This window comes from Apteryx mantelli, chromosome 14 (assembly GCF_036417845.1).
Source record: "Apteryx mantelli isolate bAptMan1 chromosome 14, bAptMan1.hap1, whole genome shotgun sequence".
Lineage (NCBI taxonomy): Eukaryota > Metazoa > Chordata > Aves > Apterygiformes > Apterygidae > Apteryx > Apteryx mantelli.
This window is the reverse complement of record NC_089991.1, coordinates 6,715,656-6,738,134: the sequence shown is the minus strand read 5'-3', so window position 1 is coordinate 6,738,134 and position 22,479 is coordinate 6,715,656. Positions and strand designations below refer to the sequence as shown.

General features: G+C 42.3%; 1 protein-coding gene across 3 annotated transcripts; it reads right to left on the bottom strand.

Annotated features, from left to right (window-relative positions):
• Positions 1–683: 683 nt before the first annotated feature.
• On the bottom strand, positions 684–22,147 carry CANX (calnexin). 3 transcript variants are annotated; one of them, XM_067304609.1, is made up of 15 exons: positions 22,081–22,147; positions 13,811–13,999; positions 13,086–13,159; positions 12,438–12,496; positions 11,937–12,078; positions 10,549–10,630; positions 8,915–9,107; positions 7,647–7,836; positions 6,820–6,933; positions 6,174–6,330; positions 5,651–5,866; positions 5,113–5,232; positions 4,882–5,017; positions 4,638–4,732; positions 684–3,999 (listed from the first exon to the last, which is right to left on the bottom strand). In XM_067304609.1, exons 2-15 carry the CDS (start codon positions 13,994–13,996, stop codon positions 3,946–3,948), a joined length of 1,818 nt encoding a protein of 605 aa, XP_067160710.1. In that variant the 5' UTR covers positions 13,997–13,999; positions 22,081–22,147; the 3' UTR covers positions 684–3,945. The 3 variants fall into 3 exon arrangements, with proteins under 3 accessions (XP_067160710.1, XP_067160711.1, XP_013808982.2); XM_067304610.1 differs by lacking the exon at positions 22,081–22,147 and adding an exon at positions 21,988–22,024; XM_013953528.2 differs by lacking the exon at positions 22,081–22,147 and adding an exon at positions 14,901–14,919.
• Positions 22,148–22,479: the final 332 nt, after the last annotated feature.

The window sequence follows — 22,479 nt, the reverse complement described above, 5'->3', positions numbered from 1 at the left end:
TTTGCCCGCTCGCCCTGCGGCCCGCTCCGCTCCCCCGGGCGCGGCGGGGCCCGGCGGCCGCCGCTCTCAGGCGCGGGCCGGCCCGAACCCCCGACTCCCCATTGTTATCCGCGCCGCCGCCATCTTGAAATTGTTTTTCCCCTCAAGAACCGAGTTGAGAATAAATAGGCGGAGCTTCCTGGGTGGCGGGCGACGTCACGGGCGCGTCGCGCGTCACGAGCGCTGAGGGACATCGCCGCCAGCCAATGGGAGGGCGGGGGAGCGCGGGCGGAGCGCGGAGGCGAGAACAGGCAGGGCGGCTGGCAGGACGCGGCCGTCGGCGCGTTTAAAAGGCAGGGGGCCGGGAAGGGGCGGGGCGGGGCGGCCGGGAGCGGCCACTGGCGCGCGGCGAGGGCGGGGCGTGTGGAGTGAGCGACGGCCGCGGCGGCGCAGCACGCCCCGCCCCCGGCAGTCACGGAGGGAAGGGGGAGGGGCAGGGCCCCGCCCCGAACGCGATGGCGGCAGAAGCGGCCTCTTGGTCCCACCTCACCCAGAGAGAGGTGTTCTGGGAGCCCCCCATTACCCCAACCCCCCGAGGCAGGTTTAATGCCACTGTTTCCCCACCTTCACTTCAAAACAAAAACAAAACAAAACGAGGTGATGAAGACTGAGGCACTTCAAGCTAATTAGACAAAAAAGGCAAAGAGATTTAAGTTTCTTTATTGATTAATTTTACATTTTAATTTACTCAGGTTTTAATATATGCATACTGCATCTACAGTTACCTTTTGGAAATGGACAGGTCTTTTGCACAAAAGAAGTCACAGTCCTTGTTCAGGAACACTAAGGCTTCTTTTTTGTTTCTTTTGAAAACCTCGAGGCAATACTGGCAATTACAGATTAACTGGGGAAGGCTCGGGGGTGCAGAGCCTCTTGCCACCAGCCCCACACATGCTACCACCAGGCAAGCGGAGCACTGCTTTCGAGGAAGGAGCACAGAAAGTAAGAGACAACCACAAGCGATACCTCTGCAAGCACTTAGCACCCGCGAGGATCCCGACCAAACACAGACAGTCCCGGTGCATTTCACATCCCACATTCTCAAGCTGTGATAATTCAGTATTATCATAGCTGGAAGGCCAGTTCATATTCAATTATGTTTCTAGAGCAGGTTAGTAGGTTAGCTGTATCTGTACCAACTCCCTTCATTGAGGACAAAAAAAAAAAAGTCTTGTCTTTTTACTAGAAAAGCATTTCTAGTATCCTGTATTCCAGATCTCTTACTGCCTATAAGCACTCTTGTATGTTTGTTCTTTCTTGAACAGTCTCCACCTAAAACCCCTCCCTCACTCTGGTCCTCAGACACAGCAAGTTCAGCTTCTGGAGTTCATCCTCTCCAGCAGCCGCAGCACACACACGCACACGCAGTCAAACACACCTTCAGATACCTGAAGGTGTTTCGAACCTAGTTCACAGGTAGCAACCAAGCAGAGCTTCTGTACTTGGAAAACACTGCCATGCTTTACAGGCCTTCTTTAATCAGAAGGAGATAGCTACTTTTTCTCCAAGGCTTTAATAATAATAAAAAAAGTGATTCTAGTGTTAAATTGAGAATGCAGGATAAAAAGTAACCTTTAAGTTGTCTATCCGCTTTGGAAAGTCTTCATTTATTGTAGTGATTACTCACAAAGCATACACTAAGGTATCAAAAAAAGCCATAACATGCAGACAGGAGACCTTTTCAGGAGATCTAGCAGAAGCAAATGTAGATTTACAGTTAGCTTTAATATAATACTACTTAAAAGCTGATAGCAGATCTTAAGTTCATTTTTGATGCTTTGAAAGAACATGTATGCACAAGAATTGTCCAGGAATTTAAGGCAATTTGTATATTAAGATAAAAATACTGATCAGATTAATAGTTTTATGTTGTGCTCAGAACTGTTAGTTGACTTGAAACCATTTACATATACTTCATCTCAAAGGACTGAGAGTCATAAATAGCAGCTGCTCCTTGATAAAAATACAGTCCTGAGAACAAGCTAGTAGCAATGCTTAAGCTATGACATCTTCCATGTCAGAGTATAAGCTGTTTTGGCAGTAAGGAGCAGTATCTACCAGGTGTTCAACAGGCAAAGGCATTCTAAACATGCAATAGCTCCCAACAGAAGTCTGAAATTACTTTCAGTATCTTGCTTACAATGGTTTATTTGCACACTGCAGAAAGAGCAAGAAATCCTGCTATGCATTTGTGGTCTCTAGTATTTCCAACACAACAACTAAGGGATACAACATAAGGACAGGCAGCAAAAGGTATTTTACAAAAAAAAAAACCCCACAAAACAAGAGTCTTTTAGTAATTGGTTAGATTGTTTGCAAGGAAATTAGAACACTTTCCTCCCCCACCCCCGGGAATTATTCCCCACACGATATCTATGACCTAGCCCAAACAACACTGGAGTGTTTATATTCAGTGCAAGAAGAGTAATTTTAGGACATTTAATTCACTCTAAACAAAGGCAAAAGCTTATCTATATAGACATCCGAACTCCAACATATTTGGTACAGTGTAATGAAGTTACATAGATTTCACCCTCAGAGGTATGCTCTTGTAGTGATCACCTGCATTCCACAAAAAAAAAGTGTTTGAAACAGTATAATATTGTAGACTCAACACTTAAAAATTTATTCAGCTGGAATTGGAACTCCCTAACATTCACAATATAATTTAGGATGCATTTGTTACATGAATAGCAGATAAAAGACTTGAACAGTTTCACATACCAGTTAAGATATTCCACATGCTCCTTCCCCACCTACAAATACTGACATCTCATTTTTGTTTTGTTTTTTTTCTTAAAGATTTTTCAGTTCAACTTGTGTATCTGACCCTCTCCTGTTTCTACAGGAGTAGACATACAGTGATAGCAGTGAGAGGATATGGGACACTGTCCTATCCAGTGTTTGGACCCTGGAAAGGAGTAGGCCTAGCTATAAGAAGTTTGACAATGAGCTGAACATGAAGCACTTTTCAGCAATTGAGGCAAAGCTGCACTCAGAAAAAGCTGTATAGTCACAGAGAAAGGAGAGCATCGGTGGCCAAACAGAGGGGAAAGGAAAAATAGTCTAGACACCCCAATAACCCTTTAGCTTTATGAGAGGAGTTCAAGAACTAACAAAATCCAATTTCTGCAGGATTAAATGCCACATTAAGATGACCTACTCCAAATCCTAGATCATTTGTTAACACTTAAGTTGGCTTTAGCCATGGGCAATGTTCATATTCCATATGACTGGCTAACCCCTTCCTTCTACCCCTTCCTCTTCTCCCTCCATCGCAAGAGAACACAGTTGATTACGAAGTTTAGCTACTAGTTCTCCCACACATCCCACCCTGCTCCCAGTTCTCCCCCCCCCCCCCTTTGAGGGAAGAGGGGTTGTCAACTACAGTGACAACTTTTCTTTAAGCATAATTATCAAATTTTAAGGGATATAAAGACACTGGTGCATTTAGGAATTTACATGTTTGTAAAAAAAACTAGTTATAAAACTGCATTTTTAACATCTAGCATTTTCAAGATTTTCATTGTTATTTTTCACTAATTAATATATTAAATTAAGCCATGGTTTGAGACTGGTGAAGTTCTACCAATCTACTTAAAAACAAACAAACAAAAAGAGTATTTAAAACCAAAATGAAAAGGTTAGTTATGTTACATTCCAAAATCCACAGCCCATTATATTAAATGCATTCTTTCTACAGGAATGATGTTCCTTTAAAACAGATGATTGCAAAGATTTTACTGCTAGACACTCCATTACATTGGATAGTGTAACTGAAACCTGTGGATGGTGAGATCTTGAGGTTTGTCCAAGTTTCAATGTAAGGTGTCCAAGGTCCTCTCTCAGAACTGAGTTTGGAAAAAATTACAGATCAAGTTCTTATGATTTTTTTTTTTTTTTTTTTCAATCTTTTCTTGGCTTTCTGTTTCTGGGTGATCTATTCACAGTCTCCTCCTCCTGCAAGAAAGTCATTTGTGTCAGCATCAAGGACATCTAATCCAAGATTGCTCTTAAAGAGATTAAGGGGGGGGGATAAAAATCTACAAACAACAAATTCTAATACAGAAATCAAAGTAACTTCTGAAAGGACCTCCTGCTGTTATTAACCCCTTCCTTTCCATACATGGCAACACACGAATCCTCCACTTTTCACAGTGGATGTCCATTATTTGCTAAGTGTGTTTAAACAGCTTCCACTGCTGTGAGAATCCCTTTAACTTCAGATTAAGGAACACTCCTCCCCTTTTTAAGTTAGCCATTATGTCAGTGTGGAACACTTAAAAGGTCACATCCCAACTGCATACAAAGCAGAATAAAGCCTTTCACCTCTGGAAAGTGGTCTGTACCACACAATCCCACTCCTCTCAAGACAGGGTCTAGGGCAGTGCCTTAGCAGGGTTTCCTGCCATGCTTATCTGGCCAAAGTGATTCCGATTCTGCAGGGCAATTAAATTCTCTGAAGTTCTGACTTGCTGTTTCCACTGGCATGTAACACTCCATCACATGAGCCAGGTTAACACTTCAGTGAGGCTTGTTTTACACTGACTTAAAAAAAAAAATCCAGAAGACTTGCTTCAAAGATTAGATGTTTTTACCTCTGATGCATGTTTCCTGTCTTCTTCTTCCTCTTCTTCCTCCTCCTCCTCTTGACTAGCACTTCCTATATCAGCATCACTTTTCTGCTTCTCTTCTAAAAAGAGGAAGAATCTCATTCATTCTCTTTTCATTAAGACTTACCTTCAGTTCATCATTAGCTTGATTCCCTGTCTGCCAATACTCTTGGTTTATTCTTTCAGATATAATCTTTAAAAGAGTTTGAATTTTTTCTTGTTTGCCTACCTAGCTTTTCCTCATTTGTTTCCTCCTCCTCTTCCTCCTCTTTGTCCCCTTTGTCTTTTTCTTCCTCTTTCTCCTCATTCATCACATCGGGTTGAGGAGCATCTGTCTTTTTGTATTCTGCAGCATTTGGCTGCTTCTAAAAAAATTTAACAAAACCAGGCAGTTATTTAAGGCATGTTAAACCAAATATCTTTAAGTATTCTGTTTCTTACCATCAGAGGAAACGCATACCTTCCCAGAGCAGCAGAAAAGGACAACAAGGAACACTGGCAAAGCCACAGTGAGGATGTAGACTACCCAAAGCCAGGGACGTTCTTCAGCAGCTGCCATCATCTGGCCCACAACACCAGGCTATAAAATAAAGTGAACTGTCAAAATTCATCCCATACAGCAAGTTGTAGCAATTTAGTTTGTCGACAGCTACAGTGATTTCAAATAGGCTTTATGCAACTTTGAACATAATTGTATTTCATACCTCAAAATAAAGCTAACCACCACAGACATCTTACCATAGTCTATAAACCAAAAGCTAAAATGGCTTAAGTTAGCAGCACAGTTGCTGTGAACAAAGCCTCAAAAAAATAGTGAGTACTCAGTACCATTTTTATCAACTAGTACCATATTACAGTTACTGAGGTTCCAATAGGGTTGTTTACCATAATCTCTGGCCTTGCTACATACATGCATGTTTTAATAGAAACCATGGAAGAGAGAAGCAATGCTCCTACTGTTCAAGCCAGAAGCACACAACTAAGCCTTTGTTTCTCACCTCAGCAGCACCATCAGCTGCCTTTTTCAGTCCCCATCCATCACTGGCCCAATCATCAGCCACAGCTCTTTCAGTACAGATAATAAAATTGTCAAAAAAGATGTCAGAGGTCATTGACCATAGCTCAAGTCCCACAGCACTGAAGGGAGTCATCTTGAAAGGTTCCAAATCTTCAAAGAAATCTGGATTTGGGATCTTCCTGGGTTTCCAGATACCCTAGAAAAGACAGACATTCAACCTTACTTACTACCATGCAGTTTGCATTTTAGTTTTCATCCCGCTTTGAACCAGAGAGACTAATTCATTCCACATGCACCCATGAATGAAGACTTGCACCCATAAACACTGAATGTCTTGGGAATCGATCTATGCTACAAAAAAGTGAAGCCTAATAAGAAAGCAGTTTGAATCTGTCCATTGCCTTCACATTGTATTCTTAATTAGACCTGCTGAAATTAAGTCATACTGCTTTTTGGAAGAGAAATGCTGCATTGGCCAACAACAGACAATCAACAAAACCAACCTGATAGTTCACATTATCAATCATAGGAGGCTTCCATTTGCCTTTGTAGTTTGGATTGTCAATCATAGGTCGCTGCCAGGTACCACAGCCAGGGGCTGACTCACATTTAGGATTTGCGATCTGAGGTGCCTCCCATTCACCATCCATATCCTCATCCCTGAAAAGGAAAATTCAGTTTTGAAGTCTGTCTCTTGTCTTTATACAGACTAGGGCTTCTCATCTGACCTCTGAGAAAGTTACACTCCTACAGTAAAATGGAGATACTGAAACTTAGCATAGCACAGGCCAGCAGATAAGGACCCTGCAGAGGAAATAAGTATTTCAAGAAGTAGCTTGACAATACAGAAGCTCAAAAGAAGCCGGTCACTGAACATAGGCCCCATCTTCCAAGCACTGTACAACTGCAAAATGACTATCCCTGTCCTGTTCAGCTTAAAATCTTCAAAAGAAGAGTTGATGAATACACACAAGAGAAAACAAGAATGCAAGATTACTTAGGTCAACTGTCTTCTACTTTTGAAGCAAGGTAGCCCAAGTAACAACTTTGTTAGGGAGCAACAATGGACAAGCAATTTTTTATAGCTGTAAAACCCAGAGCATAAGCCGTGAAGTATTTGCTGTCATTTACAAAGTGTAGTCAACATACCAATCCTCTGGTTTCTCAGCATCAGGGTCTGCTACATATTCTGGCTCATCATCCAGCCAACCCTCTGGTTTCACAGCATTTTCATCAGGAACCTTTGCAGGAGCATCTTCGTCCCTTGAAGATGGCATATTATATATTAACACACACATGTAAAGAAGTTTAAACCTCACTACATGATTCTATGCACTCTGCACAAGTCAACTGATCTGTGCTACCAGCCAGCTTCATTTTAGATGTTCAAGTGCAGCACAACTTAAGAATGGAGTTGCCATGCTATGTTACACAGACTTGCCTCATGGCACAGCCATGTCTATAACCCTAAAGATAAATTTTTAAAGCCAACCTAGAAAAGGCATATTACAGCAAGTTTTGCATTTTAATGCTCACTGCAAACATGCATCTGAACTTAAAAATCAAGTCTATGGTTCACTGAGCACAGATTCAAAGACAGAAAACCAGTATCAGTTTCTGATTTAGGATGTGAAATATTTCAACCACTTGTAACCAGTTATACAAACTATAAGCATCTTATACTTCCAGCAACTTACCTTTTGAGCTAATCAAGGACAAAAATATCAGCTAGCTCAAATGCTTCTGAAAAACCTTTATCTGTGGCACAGTAACAGAAGCAGTAAACAGTATTTCCTACAGAACATGGGTCCTGTCTGCCTTCATCTTCCAAGACAGTGGTTCACCTGCCTAAACTGCCTGTGTTTTGATTACAAGGGTGAGGCTCAGTACCTTCCACAAGTCAAAGAAGGACTTTTTGATCAGAACCAAATTATGAGGCTAAGGCCTCCCTCAGTTCCACACGTCCAACAGCTTACCAGTCATCTGGTTTAACAGCATCTGGGTCTGGAATTTTTGGTCTCTCATCCCAGTCCTCAGGCTTCTGGTCATTCGGGTCCTCAATCTCTCGGGGTGGATTCACAGGAGGAGACATATCATTTAACAAATTCCCACTGTTGACAATCGTTTGATCAACCAGTATTTCAAAACTATTATCAGGATTCAAGACTGGAAGGAAAAAAGTCAGTGTAGCCTTTGCATCCATATATATAGATACACATACACGGTGTTTCATAAACTACTGCTCATCCCCACTGTGCAACATGAATTTCAGCAATCTAAGCTACCATCTACCCAGAAACTGTTCTTAAATTAAGAACCTTTCTCCTTATGTCTAAGTATAAATAATGACTATATACCACATCTCATCTAGGGAGATAAAAGATCTGCTGCGGCAGTCCTACTTTAAGTCTGCTGAAAGCAGAGAAGCTTGTAGAGAGATTTATTAATTACCAGAGCAAGCTGACAAGTTGACTTTGACACAGTAAGTATTGCTTTAATATTAAGAACAGCATTTGCACCCATTCTCAAGAATACATCTGTGTGCATTCATAATCCTACTACTGACACACAAGATTTAAGTCTTTCTCACTCCTTTATCCATTGCTGTCTCTGTAGTAAGACTAGCTACAGAAATCTTTCCAAGTACCCCCTGAAAGACTTCAGTCATACCTAATTACAGTAGGCCAGACATTATACTTCAAGAACAACTAATTTTGCCTGGTATGGTGGTACAGCCTCCTCTCCACCTGAGATTAAGCTATCCAAGCCTAAGTACAGAACTAACCAGCTAAAAATAGAAGCTGCACAAAGCTGACTTTAAAAATTAAGCCCCAAAGCCATTGTTTCCAAAGAATGGAAGTCTCTTGGGAGATTAAATCACTACTGTTATTTCCCTCCAAGTCTAAAGCCTAGTAGACCCCAAGTTATTAGGAAACAGCATTCAAGTATTTTAAGTATGTTGCTAATGATTTTGGATATACTCTGCATAGCAAGTTATTCATAACTGCTCATAATATTAAGTTCAAGGTCTCCTGACTTTTCTTACATGATTCAAGATTTCCTTTAAGGAAAAAGTATCCTTTGTATAGCAAGACCAGTTTTTGCATCCAGAGCTTTAAAGTGTTTTTTAGTTGTATGAGATGTTGACAAGCATATTCAGTTGCTCATTTGGATTATTTCACATATTTTTGATTCCAGAAGGACAGAAGTAGTTATAAACAAGCATAGTTAATAGTCACCATACCCAGTGTGTAAAGGTGGGTCTTCTTATCAGTAAAGTAGGTCTTCAGGTCCGCATCAGGACGCTTTGCATGCTTCTCCTCATATTTACCAGTCTTTGGGTTCTTGTGCCGGAAGATGAAGTGCAACTTATAGTCCTCTCCACATTTATCAGGGCCAAACATGATTGTATATGGGGTTTTGTCATGGAATTGATCCTTTAAAACAAAGCAAAACTTGAGTTGAAGTAATTTTGAAGTAATTGAACTAAGCCATTGCCCACTATAAGAACCTCCAATTTAAGAAAATTATGCAATTTGTATCACAAGCCAGCAGAGTACCCACACTAAAACTTGCATCACAGCTACATGCCTTAAAAAAAAAAAAAAACGAATGCCAGAATTACACAGCTTCTTGATTTTGCACCTTTGGTCTCCATTTTCCAGATGGAAATTAATGGCTGTCCAAGAGTTATCAACAAGATACATATGTTATTAGTGATATCCATAATTTAAGTGCATCTCTATATTATGAAAAAGAGATTAAAAGCTATCAGTACAAAACTATTATGATACTGGTTATGAATGACTAGCTTGTCCAGTGATTTTCTTTCACATGGAGATAAGCATTAAAAGTGAACTGATACTTATTTGGTTTACACAGTTATACAAGCTAGTTTCAATTTGAGAGCTAACTAGGCATAATAATGTAACCTTTGAACACTACAAACAAGTCTATTTGTTCTTGCTAATGTCACTTTGATATTCAATGTACATAAAACTGGTTAGACAGCCAAGTAGTCTTTTGGGTGTCCTATATAACATAATTTTATTGAATTTGGCATCTGTATTGGTAATACAACTCTAATAAGATAGCAGAGGGAAAGGAGAAGAATGGTAACAATTCATAAAAGGTACTTTATAGAAAGTCTAGGAAGACAGCTAAAGAAAACCCATGGGCCATACAAGTTTAGCTCTGACTGAACAGGCTAAAACACTTAGGGCAGGTATATGATTGAGAGGAAAGATTACAAATCGCTTTCTCTCAGGAACTTAGTATGGTCTCTCCCATTAACTGTACTTTTAAGACACTGCAGAAGGACTGCGTTCAAGGGCCATTTACAAATCACATGGTTATATACAGCTCCTATGGGCAGCTTAAAGGCTGGCCTAGATGATGCTTATGTTAACAGAACTGGTATTTCTTTTTAAACCATACCCAGTACCTCACAACTGACCTCAGATGTCAAAGTCAAGGCAATAAATGCAAGGATATTTTAGTTATTGGCATTAGTTTGTTTTATAAGATAACACATGGAATTTTCCTTCTGGGCAGAGGCTTCCTATGAAGGTCTCTCCACCTACACTGGCTACTCCTCCTTGGCCCTAGAACCTAAGGAAATCAGAAGTGGTGCAGACTTCAGCAAAGAGGCAGAACTGCTTCGCTACTAGGAAACTCAGAAGATCTCACACAAGAGGCCAAAAGACCTTAGTACTATCTCCTCCAAATAAAACACAGTGGGAAAATACCAAGGGCAAAGTACATTGGAGATCAGGCCCTAAGTATGCACCACTGTCTTTACTGAACAGGTTTCTTTAGGAAAAAGCAAGAGGGAAAAGCTTTCTTTCATGGCATAATACTCAGAGTAGCAGCACTCACCAGGTTCAGTTCAGGGGTTTTTGAAAGCAATTTCACATAGGCTCCGCCACACTCTATTCCATTTTGGAAGTTTACTTCATACCTAGTTTTAGTTTTGGACAGAGAAGTGTTATACATGAGGAAAAAGGTCATTTTCATAATTCAAAATGACAGTGTTCAAGTACAAATTCAGAATAATACTGTTTTGTTGGCATTTCCTTTAAATCAGGAGTCCAGTGAAATTTATAAAAACCACACACCATACTTTATGGACTAAACAGATATTCACAAGGGCCTGAGAAACAAGAAGAACCAAGGATTTAGAAGACTCAATCTGAGAGGAAAGATTAAAGGAATTGAGTGCTGGTCTAGAAGATTACAATTTAGAAGTAGAGAGAAGGAGGAGGAAAAAAAGCTGTTCAGTATGTAAGAGACTGCAATAGAGTTTAAGGCAAACCATTTATTTTCCCCATAACCACTAGGGCAGACAAAGGCAACTCAATTTGCAAGATGACCAAAACCAGAACATTCAGATTCTAGCAAAAGCCCTTTAGGGTTGTAAGCATACAACAGGATATTTAGGGATACCAAGGAGTCTGAAAAAGGCAAGACATGTCTGTAGGAGTAGGCTAAGTATGCTTGATCCTCTCTCAATGCCAGCAGCTGGAGTGAGTGACCACTTGAGTTTATTTTTAGCCTCATCTTTTAAGCCAAAACTAAATGGTCATGCAAAGCAAAGTGACCAACTCAAATGTGACTTTGCTCACTTTTCTTTTTACTGGTAAAGTGGGTCATACCCCACAGTTCAGCTGTTCTCACTGAAAGATTTTTTCCTCTTGCTAGTCTAAAATGCATGCAAGTAGATTCTTCTACATCAGTTATGGCCAACAAATCTAGACAAGCTGTTCATCTTCCATGACAGATGAACTAAAACAAAGGAAGGAGGAAACAAGTGCATCTTTACCACTCTGCCCATTCCATCTCAGAAAGAAAGGACAGTTTACCAAGTGCATTGACTTACAGATGGACCGCCTCTTGTCCAAAAGGACAAGGACTCAGACAATTAACACTACAAGAGTCAGTTGGCTGACTTTGTTATCATAGTAAACCAGATGAATTGAAATCTAGAGACAGGTGACCCAGTCTAGTTTTCAGAGACTACTTTCCTTTTCAGGCTTCACAGCACTGCTCTTCCTTCAGAAGGAGCCATACTGTTCATAAATTGACACTGCTTCCCTCTTTAGGGATTTGGGTTGCTACTTTACTGTTACCCAAATGGCATAATGATAGATAACAATATCTTGCGTCATCCAGACCCCCAGGCAACAAAAGTTCCATTTTTGAATAAAAACCTCAGCCTGCTATGTCACCATTGAAATAATGAACACTGAAAGTTATCTTTTACTTACTGTACAATAAGGGGTTTGGTATCAAATACAAAGGGCTTTGAAAGTTTGGATGAAATTGCATGATGTTTGGCTCGGGTTACCAGTACAAGCCCTCTGTCTCCTGGAAGCTTAGTGTCCTTCATATCTTGGACTTCCCATTTACCTGAGGAGGGGGAGGGAAAACCAAGCATTATTAAAATTTGCTCAAAACAGTCTTTGTTTAACTTAACTTTAAACAAGGAAGTCAGCATTCTGTAATCACATCCTGTAGGGTGCTTTCTAAAGTTATTACCATAACATCTTCACTAAAAATTGTTTAAAAACCTTTAAATGGATTGTTTGTCTAAATCAGGACTACACTTTACATTATTAGCCAGGTATATAAACATTTCCCTTATTTTCTTTATACAGGGAATATTATCTCATCTTGAAAACAGAAAACACTAAGACTTGCACCTCTTTAGAAATGACAAAAGACATCAGAAGTATCTACCATTTAGACAAAACCTGGGTAGCACTCACCATCATATTTGGCAATCTCATCATCTGTATCATCTTTCTTTGCTTTGGAAAGGATCCATCTAGAAGCAAGACATCCACTGGTCAGAAAGACAGGGTTTTCCCCCTGGCCCCCCACCTCAAAAAGAAGAAGCAAGCTTTTTTTTTTTTTTTTTTTAAATCTTCCCACCTGCTCTTAAAAAGACAGCCCTTACAAGAGATGTACTATGACTAGGTCCCAGAGTACTGATCCCCTGAGGAGTTCTGTTCCTTGAACCTAAGTAATTGTCTGCATTTGCCATCTCTCCCTCACCCACATGAAGTAGGATCATTGCCCGAGTGCCTTGCTCTTGTAAAAGTTTTAAGTGAATCTCTAGTACCTCTCTATCCTAACTTATCACCTGAAGAAATTACAGAAAGTCAGATGAGAAGGATTAAAACATTATACATGCATGGCACATTGCCCCCTTGTTATTAGCACCTAAGGATACACTAGTTGAGCTCAGCACTTTAACAGCCAGCATTATGCAGCCACTGCTCTAATCCCCCCTACCAGCCATTGCCATTTGATCCAATTTTGAAGAGCACAGGCTCTAGGAAGGGAGTTCCATTCCCTTTCACTGAATAATTTAGTTATTTGTTGTACTGAAGCATCCTTCAGATTATACTTACCCATCTAGAGTTCCTTTATCAAAGGTTTCTGCAAAATAAACTTCGCCTGTTGGGACAGGGGCCCTGTAGGTAACCTATTGGAGAAAAGAGGTATTTAATGCATCTTTAAAAGGTATATTCTCTCCCCCAAAGAAATAAATGCATATACAGCTCATTTCTCCTCTATACTGAGGTAGAGTTTACCTGGAACACTCCAGCAGCATAAATACAAATATTATGTACATACTGCTGCTTATGCCAAGCCATTGTGTTCTTGTCTGCAGCTAAAACTGAAGTATTTATTAACTGAAGTATTCCAGAGCACTGGAACAGGTTGCCCAGAGAGGTTGTGGAGTCTCCTTCTCTGAAGATATTCAAAACCCGCCTGGATGCAATCCTGTGCAATGTGCTCTAGGTGACCCTGCTTGAGCAGGGGGGTTGGACTAGATGATCTCCAGAGGTCCCTTCCAACCTCAGCGATTCTGTGATTCTGTGATTTATCTAGCTGGAAACTTTAGCATTATCTCCTGATAATCACACCACAGATTTCAAGCATGGATCTAAGCCTTCAGGAAGATGGAGGACAAAAGAGAATAGAAAAGATGCAACTAAACTTAATTCCAAATCCTACTCCTAGATAAAGTTTAATTAATTTACAACACAAATGTGAACAGATATCTCTAATCAAACTCACATTACCTACATCACAAACTATAACTTGATTTAAGAGAACTTTCATGCCAAACCTTTGGAGTTGGAGGAGGAGTACTAGTTTCAGACTTTGACTCTTCTACATCCTCAATGCCATCATCCAAGTCATCCTCAATATCAACCACATCATCAACATCATTGTCATCGTCCATATCGTGTGCCCGGACAGCAAGAGTTCCAAGAGCTAGCAGTGTCACATACAGTAGCCATTTCAGCTCCATGATCTGAACACAAGACACAAGGAGAAAGAGGTCAGGCCAGTGCTGCACAGAGCAAGTCGCTCTGCTTCTCTGTATATAAACAAGCATCCTATACTACAGGTGAACTGCCTAGCCCCACTACGGGAAGAAAGGTCCAGTCTTACAACAAGTAAGAGAATTGAAGAGATGTCTGACTGGTCAAGATGGCTCTAAAAACCTCTTGGAGAGGAATATAACAAAGCAGAAGTATTTAATGCAGAACAGATGTTAATGGACTAGAGGGGCATGTGCCCAAGTTCTGCAGATGATGCTGCAAAAGTGTCAGAATTTTGCTGCTTTTACACTGCCACAGTCCATGAGCAGAACAGTAGGCACACATGTACGCAATACAACCCCTACACTTGCAGAAGACTAAACAGAAAACCTATTTCTTGCTTGTAAAGAGCTTGAAGTGTCACGCAGGAGCTGACATTTCCATTCAGTTCAGGCATTTACACACAGTTAGTAAGGTCCTTCAAGCATAATAAAGCAATCATTCTTCTATGCCCTGTTCAATATTTTTCTTCCTTCTTTCACCTGTGGGACACTGGTGTTTTCATCCTCCATTTCTTTTCCCCATGATTTATTCTGGAATTATAGCAAGTCATTGGTACTACCAGATGTCTATAAACAGATACTGAAGCAGACCCAGGAGAAGACTCCTGCCTAGCTGCTCAGTAGACAGTTACTTTGATTCCCTTCCCCTCAATCTCTACATTAAAGGGATGACCAAAAAATCTGTAACAGAGGCTCTACACAATTGAAGTGGGACACTTCAACTGGTCTACAAGGTGCACATTACCACACCTAAAACACAGTGGACTCTGTAAATAAAAGGGGTTTCAACTGTGACTTGACTTTCTTGCCATAATAGAGATTACTGTACCTGTAAGTGGATGCAGTTGCCAGTGCTCCCACCAGGCTGCTGACAGTCTTACCTGCACAAGCAACCTACGCTTCACCCGCCTTTGCTCCTTTGAATTACATTCCAAAGTTTTCTTCCAAAAAATTAGAGTTGCAACTGAGGGTATGTACATGTATAACTAAACTGAGTTTAAAACTGAACATACTCTTCTTCCCTTACTCTCCTGCCTAAGGCTGTAGCCCTGTAGCTGTAGGCTTGCAAACAGCTCAGAGCTAGCAGGGCCCATAGGGGCATACAGTCATGCTAGGAAACAAAATTTCAACTTTCTGAAGTATGCTTAGGCAACTAGAAGCTTTTAAGCTGCAAATTCTTACCCACCCTATCCAAAATACCAAAGCTCAGTTGCATACCAGACCTCCTGTTCTTAGATTATTCTTTAAATTACTTCTAATGGCAGAAGGGATGTTTTATAACTACAAAACCATATTTTAAAGACCTGTGTTGAGGTCATGCCCAGTTTATCACTACAGCAACATGCAATTGCAGCCAGTTTTCTAACAATAGTGACAGCCTCGAGGATTATGGTCTAAATACATGCCCACAACCCTCCCCCCCTGCCTCACAGTTCAGGCAACCGCACCAAAACAGCTCGGAGCCAAAAGGACACAGCTCACAGCATGAACAGCTGATAAAAACTTTTAAGTGTTGCTACATATTAGCAGAGCCTGTTTGTTGTTTTAATGCAGTGTACAGCCAGGACCGAAAACAGTTACAGACCTCACACACTCATAGATCCCATTACAAATGCGGGAACTGCAATACAAAAGAATGAAAACCATCAAGCACCTTCCAGCCCTTGGACATGCAAGTTCCTTCTGCACATACACTATACACTCTCAACAAGCTCATGCCCACCAGCATACGACAGCATAGAAAGCCAGAGCCTGAAGTTTCATTTGGAAAAGTGATCCTTACTCTGAATTTGGCCTATGTGCCTGAAGCAACTACAGAGTAGACCACACAAGGACATATTTCCAAGAGAAGAGTTGAATTTTGTTTTACCTTGCAGGAGAGCCTCACTTAAAGTACATTTTTAACAGAGAAAGGTCAAGTGAGATTCTACCCCATGTTTCACAGCTGCTTTCAAATTATATCCCTTAGGTAGAATGATCACTTCATTATTGGGGAAGTGTTATGAGGAAATCCATCTTAGATTAGACACTAGGGTTTAAGATAAGTCAATGCTTTCCCCTCCTTCTATGAGGAAGGAGTTTTTGCATAGCTCCTCCCTAGCTTGTGCAAAGGATATTAATGGTTTAGCATGCAAGAATCCCTTAAGTAATCTCTCCACTAGCCAAACAGCAGTACGGTTTGGTGAAAGAATTAGATTGCCCCTTCTAACTTTCATGCCAGTACACCAACTTTATACTTAAGAATTACCTACTTTACAATCCCACCCCAACTAGGGCCCTTGGGAAACATCTATCAGCACCAAATGGACTTTGCTTAGTGCTAGCACTTCTTGAGTGGATAAGTGGCAAAGCCCCATGGCCTGACTATCATTATTTTCTTAGCCTGATACTGCAATATCCCAGTTTCCTACATGCAAGCTTGCTCCTGGAATTCCTCCAAAGCAATCTAGTAAACCCAGACAATTACACCAGTGACCCATACAGCAAGGGCAGAAGCTACTCCATTCCAGCTGAGCTCCTAGCACAACCCTACCTATCTACACTGTAGGTCTCCATTAAAAAGCCACTGTACTGTCTAAGTTTGAGGTTTGTGGAACCTTGTTTTAAGCTAAAATTACTATCTGTTCAAATTCCCAGGCAAGCTTAAAAAAAAAAAGCTAAGAGCATGAAGAGAAGCTAATCCAGTTTCATGTCCTTGCTTCTTTATAATCATTGGCAAGCAGTTTTCACAAGTTTATATCCCTACAGAAAGCTGTTTAAGACACCTCCTACATATTAAATCAGTCCCAAATTCAACATGAGCTATTTGTACACCTTGAGCACCAACTGGTAGCACCTCCAGCAACTATTGGTTGTCACACCAAGCTTCTTAGTCTGTAACAATTTACAAACTGACTAAATTATAAGAAATAAAAGACAGTATGTTCTCAGAAGGGCAATTTTAGTGAAGCAGATTTTTTTGATGTTTAAAAATCTACTTCTACCCGTAACAGATGTACTGCTACAAGAGAAAATTTCAACTTCAGTTCACACAGTCCTTCGGGACACAATATAAACATGATTATGCCCTAGTAAATTAGGTTATTCCTAAGTAGGAGGAGACTGAAAGGAGAGGGAGGGAGGGAGACAGAAGAAATTATACAAGACAGACTAAAAAATTTGAAGCTCCACCTGAAGTTTAAGTTGCTAGCAACTATATGTGCTCAATTAGTCACCTAAAATGCTGTCTAACCTTCAGAAGCACACCACCTTCTCTATTATGAAGAGATTTCTCCCCTGAAGAAGTGCCCGATTTCCAAGCAATTATCATTAACCATTTATGAAACTCAGCCTGCACTTCTGTTCTCTAGGTTTAACTGTGTAATATTTCTGAAGGTTACTCTATTTCTGATCAGGCAGCTGCCAAAAGCTTTGAACAATGGAAGCCTTTCAGAACAGGCGAGAGCTTCTGAAGTCTCCATTCTTCTTCAGTGGAACTCATTTCTACCATGTAACACTGCTGCAACGCAAAGACTTCATCTACCTTTTTTATATGCCCTTCAGACACTTATAGACATTGGCACACAGCTTAAAGGCAAACTACTGGGATATAACACCAAAGTATTAAACAGGAAAAGAGCTCAAGATCACCAGGGCTAACAAGTCACTTATTTGCTCTATGCCTGTGTGTTCATCCACAGCCAGCTTCCACACTATAAAAAGGGTAATTTACATTTAAGTACTGCTCACCAACTGCTAGATGTCAGAAGGCTGAAACATGTTCTCCAGGAAAGTATGGGAGATGTACCAGTGCACCAAAAATGGACACCCAAAACTGCTGCCCTACGTAGACTTACTTTTTACAATGGTGAAAACTAGAACAAGTTACAGTGAGATTCAGAGACAGGACCAGCTTCTCGCAATAAGGGCAGCACTCTCACTTTATGGGATCATCATCTTTGGATTTCAAAGCCTTTGAGGAAGTCATGCAGCCTCAGATTTTTTTTTTTTTTAGAAAACTTTTTATAGAGCATAAAGGCTGAAGTCTTTCTTAATTATTGGTATGACACTGAAAACTCTTGAGCCATAAAGCAAATAATTACCATGAGTCTCTAACATATGGTGGGTGGGACAGACAGTGAACGGACCCACCTGCTAAGTCCTTTGTTATCATACTTCCAGAACATGCTGTTGAGAAGGCTACTTCCTCATCAGGTTAAACAGAGCCTGCAAAACCAGTTTAATCATCTCCTTGGTTACTGATCTATTTGAGTGGTTCATCAAGCCAGATCTCAACAGCACATATTTCAAACTGTTTTTGTACATTTGCATTGTCACTAGATATCTAGTTTACTAACTTAAAAAAATTAAACAGCCTGATGAAAGAGAATGGTCTTTTAAAAATAAGGGCACTTACTATGAACTACATCATAGCCATATAACTGGAAGAGTATCAAAGGTTTCTATCTCAGCAGCATCTTATTTCAGAAGCCGTCAACTGATAAAGTTATGACAACTGAATTTGGCTAAAGTATCTGCAGAGCAAAATTTGCTAGAAAACTCTAGTGTTCCAAACACCAGATTTCAATATGGTACTTACAATGGAAGCATACTAGTTAAAACAAACACAATGCATCATCATGCAAGGCAAGAATTACAGGAAGAAGATCTAGAGAGACAAAAGTAAAGAAATTCAGCATACATAAGAAAAGTAGAGAGACAGATACCCACTTTCCTCCTCAAACAGGATTTTCACTGTTTCTGAGCAAAGGCTTGGCTACCCTACTTGATAGTCCACTGGCTTCCTGAAGTCAGAATTACTGAAGAGCAGAGGGAACCTTCTTTTCTGCATCCCAAGTTCCCCTCACCCTTCACTGCACACATCCCGGTCCCTCAGCTGTGCCAGGGTAACTGTTTATACAGACACATGGTGAACTAGCACCTGTTTCAAGATGGTTACAAGTCTTTCTATCATGTTATTTTCACTCTCAATCAATCCCTTAGTCCAAACCAGCACACAAAGGTACAAAGAGTTGAAGCAGGACAAGCTAAGTGGCCATGGATAAAGGAAATTAAGCTCTTGGCAGCAGGGTCAGCTTAATGCTATAGTTCATGTGCACCATCATCTTCGCTTGTCAAAGGCACAGCTGTCTTTAGGCAGACTTGGGAGATCCACAGCCAAGCCAAACAACCAAATTTGTGGCCAAGTTCCACCATTTCAGAAACCAGTAGGTTACCTGTCCACTTCTCTGGGAGGGACACAGTTTTCATGTTCATATGTATACAGCAATTCATATAATGCAGACAAGACTATTTTCATTTAAAGGCTTAGCTCTGCAGTTAGACATTTTCAGAGTTGGGAAGGTCTCGCCCTTAACATGGTAACTCAGTGAACAGCAGACAAGGCTAAACTAGAACTGCCTTGATTACAACAGGCCAGAGGCTGGTCCTTTTTTAGGAGGGGGCAGTTAAGATACACTGCTACATAAGACTTCATGAAAGTCTCCTAGAGAGGATTAGCTAGACCTTCTCTTGCAGAGAAGGATAGCTTCACAGAAAGAGCTGCCTTCTGTTTGGGTTGTAAGGAGCACAAACCAGGTAACGAAAGGTGACGGCAACAACGCTTGTTTTTAATAAGCATTTCAAATATGTCAGTTTCTAAAAATAACATACATCAGCACAGACATAGTAAAGGAGAAAACACCATGTACTGTTTGTCTGCAAAGAGATCATTCATGCAGAACTGGAAGTCCTTGGAGGACAGAGACAGAACTGAAAGGTTTCTGGACCGTAAAACAGATGGGCTGTTAGGGAAATTATGCTGGGGGGGGGGGGGGGAGAGATCTGGAGATGCCCTGAGATTTTTCAAACTGTTATGCCTAGAAATGAATTCTAGTTTGCTCTGCAACAGAATTAATTCCAGAGAGAACAGGGTATAGTCATGATCATTACTAGGGGCAGAAAAGTTAGAGGCCAGAAAAGGAAGTAAAAGGAAGGACTAAATACAAGTTACAATGTGTTCTTGGTAAAGGATTTATTTATTTAGAGGAAGTGCCAGGACACAATCAAATAAAAGGGTACTTTAATGGAAGTGGCAAGCTTCCTTAGTATTCTGCATTAGATTTCCCTTCTTCGAAACACAGTAGATGCCAGTGAACAATATACATCTTGTATTCAGCTTGTAATGTAGTATGTGGAGTGTAGAAGCAATTCCCTTCATAATAACTCATCTTTCTGGATTTTTTTTTTTTTGAACTGGAAGTGTTGAAACTTAAGACAAACACTAAGCTTAACTCAAAGTTTCTTCTAGTTTAGTTCAGTATTTTGGATAAGCCTATGTAATATGACCAAACCAACAGTAGGCTTTGGAAGGGAGTTTCTGAAGTCATTTTAATTGCAGTGCCAATGTAGAGTACCATACCTTATTTACTCTGTTTTCTTATGCTCTATTATACCTCCCCTAATTCCTTAGGATATTTAAACTACAACCCAAATCCCAGTAGATAAAGTGCCCCACAAAACTAGTTTATTAGCTATGCTTATTTGACTGTGTTAAGTAAACATACTTCATTTAGGAAAAACATTACACTCCTAGAGACTAGTTTTCAGACATCCAAACATATTCCAAATAAGTTCAGCCAAAAATTTTTTCTTCGATGTTCTGCAGAAACGTTTAAGTTGCACTACTAATAGAGAAGTCTGGATCTTACCATTACTACTACTACCACCACCACCAATACACAGCTGGTTCCCTCCACAATCAAGTCACCTCTCTCATTTTATAGCCTAGAAAGTTCTCAACCACAAAACCAAACATGAAAGTTCATTCTTTAGAATCAGGACAGACAAGAAAGCAGCAGACTACACTCACTTTAATTCAAAGGGGTTTTGGTTTTTTTTGTTTGTTTGTTTTTTTGAAAGCACACAACACAATTTGGGCAAGAAACAAGAATGAAGATCTCAGCAACACACACCCAACACAGAAACAATGCTTGGGAGCTAAATCAAAGGGTGCATTTTAAGTCCTCAAAATTTTCAGCCTTTGCTGTTAAACAATCTCCTCTTCTGTAGCTCACCTTTGGCTTCACTTACTCCTTTGCACCTATCGCATCTTCCCCACTTGTTAGGCCTCTAGTTCTGCGTCTTCATCTCCCCCTTTCCAGAGACTTCTACATCCTCTCCCACAGCGTGAATCACGCCACATGCTAAGGTCTACACCACCACCCCCCGCCCCCCAGCGCTGCAGAGCCCCCTATTTAAGCTCGGCATTTTGGCATTTTCAGGTAGCTAAAGACTACTTCCCTGTTCTCACTGCCCACATTAAGGCCACAAGCCAGATATGACCCAAGCCACACGCCAACCCATCCACCTCCGCTCCCCTCCTCACTCCCCCTCAAAACCCTCTCTCTGCCCCCCCCCAAAGCAGCGGAGGGCCGCATCACCCCCGCCCGGCTGCGGCCCTGCCCCAGGCCCTGCCCAGCCCCTACCCGCCTCCCAGCCCAGAAGCTACCAGAAGACCCGCTGCTCCCAGCCAGCCCTGCCCGCGGCCTGCTCAGGGTCGCCGCCGCCCCGGGCCCGCCCCGAGCCGCGCGGGGCTCCGCCGGCGCCGCCGCTCAGGGTCCTCGATTGCCCCCCCCCCCCCACCCGGGGGGGCCCGCTCGGCCCCCCGCCCGGCCCCCCGCCGCCTACCATACCCAAGGCCCAGCATCCCGCCCCCGGGCGGGCCCTGCCTGCCCCGCAGCCTCCCCCCCCCCCCCCCCCCGGCGGCCCGGCTCCCGCAGCCGCGGCGGGCGGCCCCCATCCCCGCACCCCGCCAATACCCCGGCATGCCCCGCGAGCGGGCCCGCTCTCCCCTTCCCCCTCCCCCCACGGTCATGGAGCCGCCCCGTCCCTGGGGAGGTGGGGAGGCAGCCCGCGAGACGCGAGCTCGCACTCACCTCGCCGCGCGCCCCCCCGACAGCGCCAACCGCCGCAGCCCCACGCGCCCCCGGCCTTTCCCCTGGGCCTCCCTTCCCCTCCTCTGCCTTCACCTCCGTCACGTGTCCGCGGGCTCAGCGCCGCCGCCGCCCGCCTATCTACCGCGCGCCAGCCCCACCCCCGCTGCGCCCCGCCCCGGCTCCCCCATTGCCGGGCAGCGCGCCCGCCCGCCCGCCCCGCCGCCCGTCCGGCGCTCCGATTGGCTGCGGACGCCGCCACTCAGCGGCCTGCCCGCCTCAAAACCCGCCCCAACGGCGCTTCCCTTCGTGGAGCGCTTTTATTGGTCGGCCGGGTTGCAGGAAGTGCGCAGCGATTGGCTAGCTGAAGGGAGGCCGTTGAAATGTGGGTGGAGACCCAACAGATTCCTTGTCCCTGGGCGCTGCGGCGCTTAAAAGGGCAATGCCGGAGACGGGGGGAGGGAGAGCGGTGCGAGAAAGCGCCTGCTGAGGGGC

Bases quoted from the DNA above. Each gene is read 5' to 3' on its own strand.
- CANX (XM_067304609.1), bottom strand. From the start codon at position 13,996: ATGGAGCTGAAATGGCTACTGTATGTGACACTGCTAGCTCTTGGAACT. The intron at 13,160-13,810 runs GTTTGGCATGAA...TTTCTCCAATAG, and splicing joins CTCCTCCTCCAACTCCAAAG to GTTACCTACAGGGCCCCTGT. The intron at 10,631-11,936 runs GTAAGTAAAAGA...AACTAAAACTAG, and splicing joins ACCAAACCCCTTATTGTACA to GTATGAAGTAAACTTCCAAA.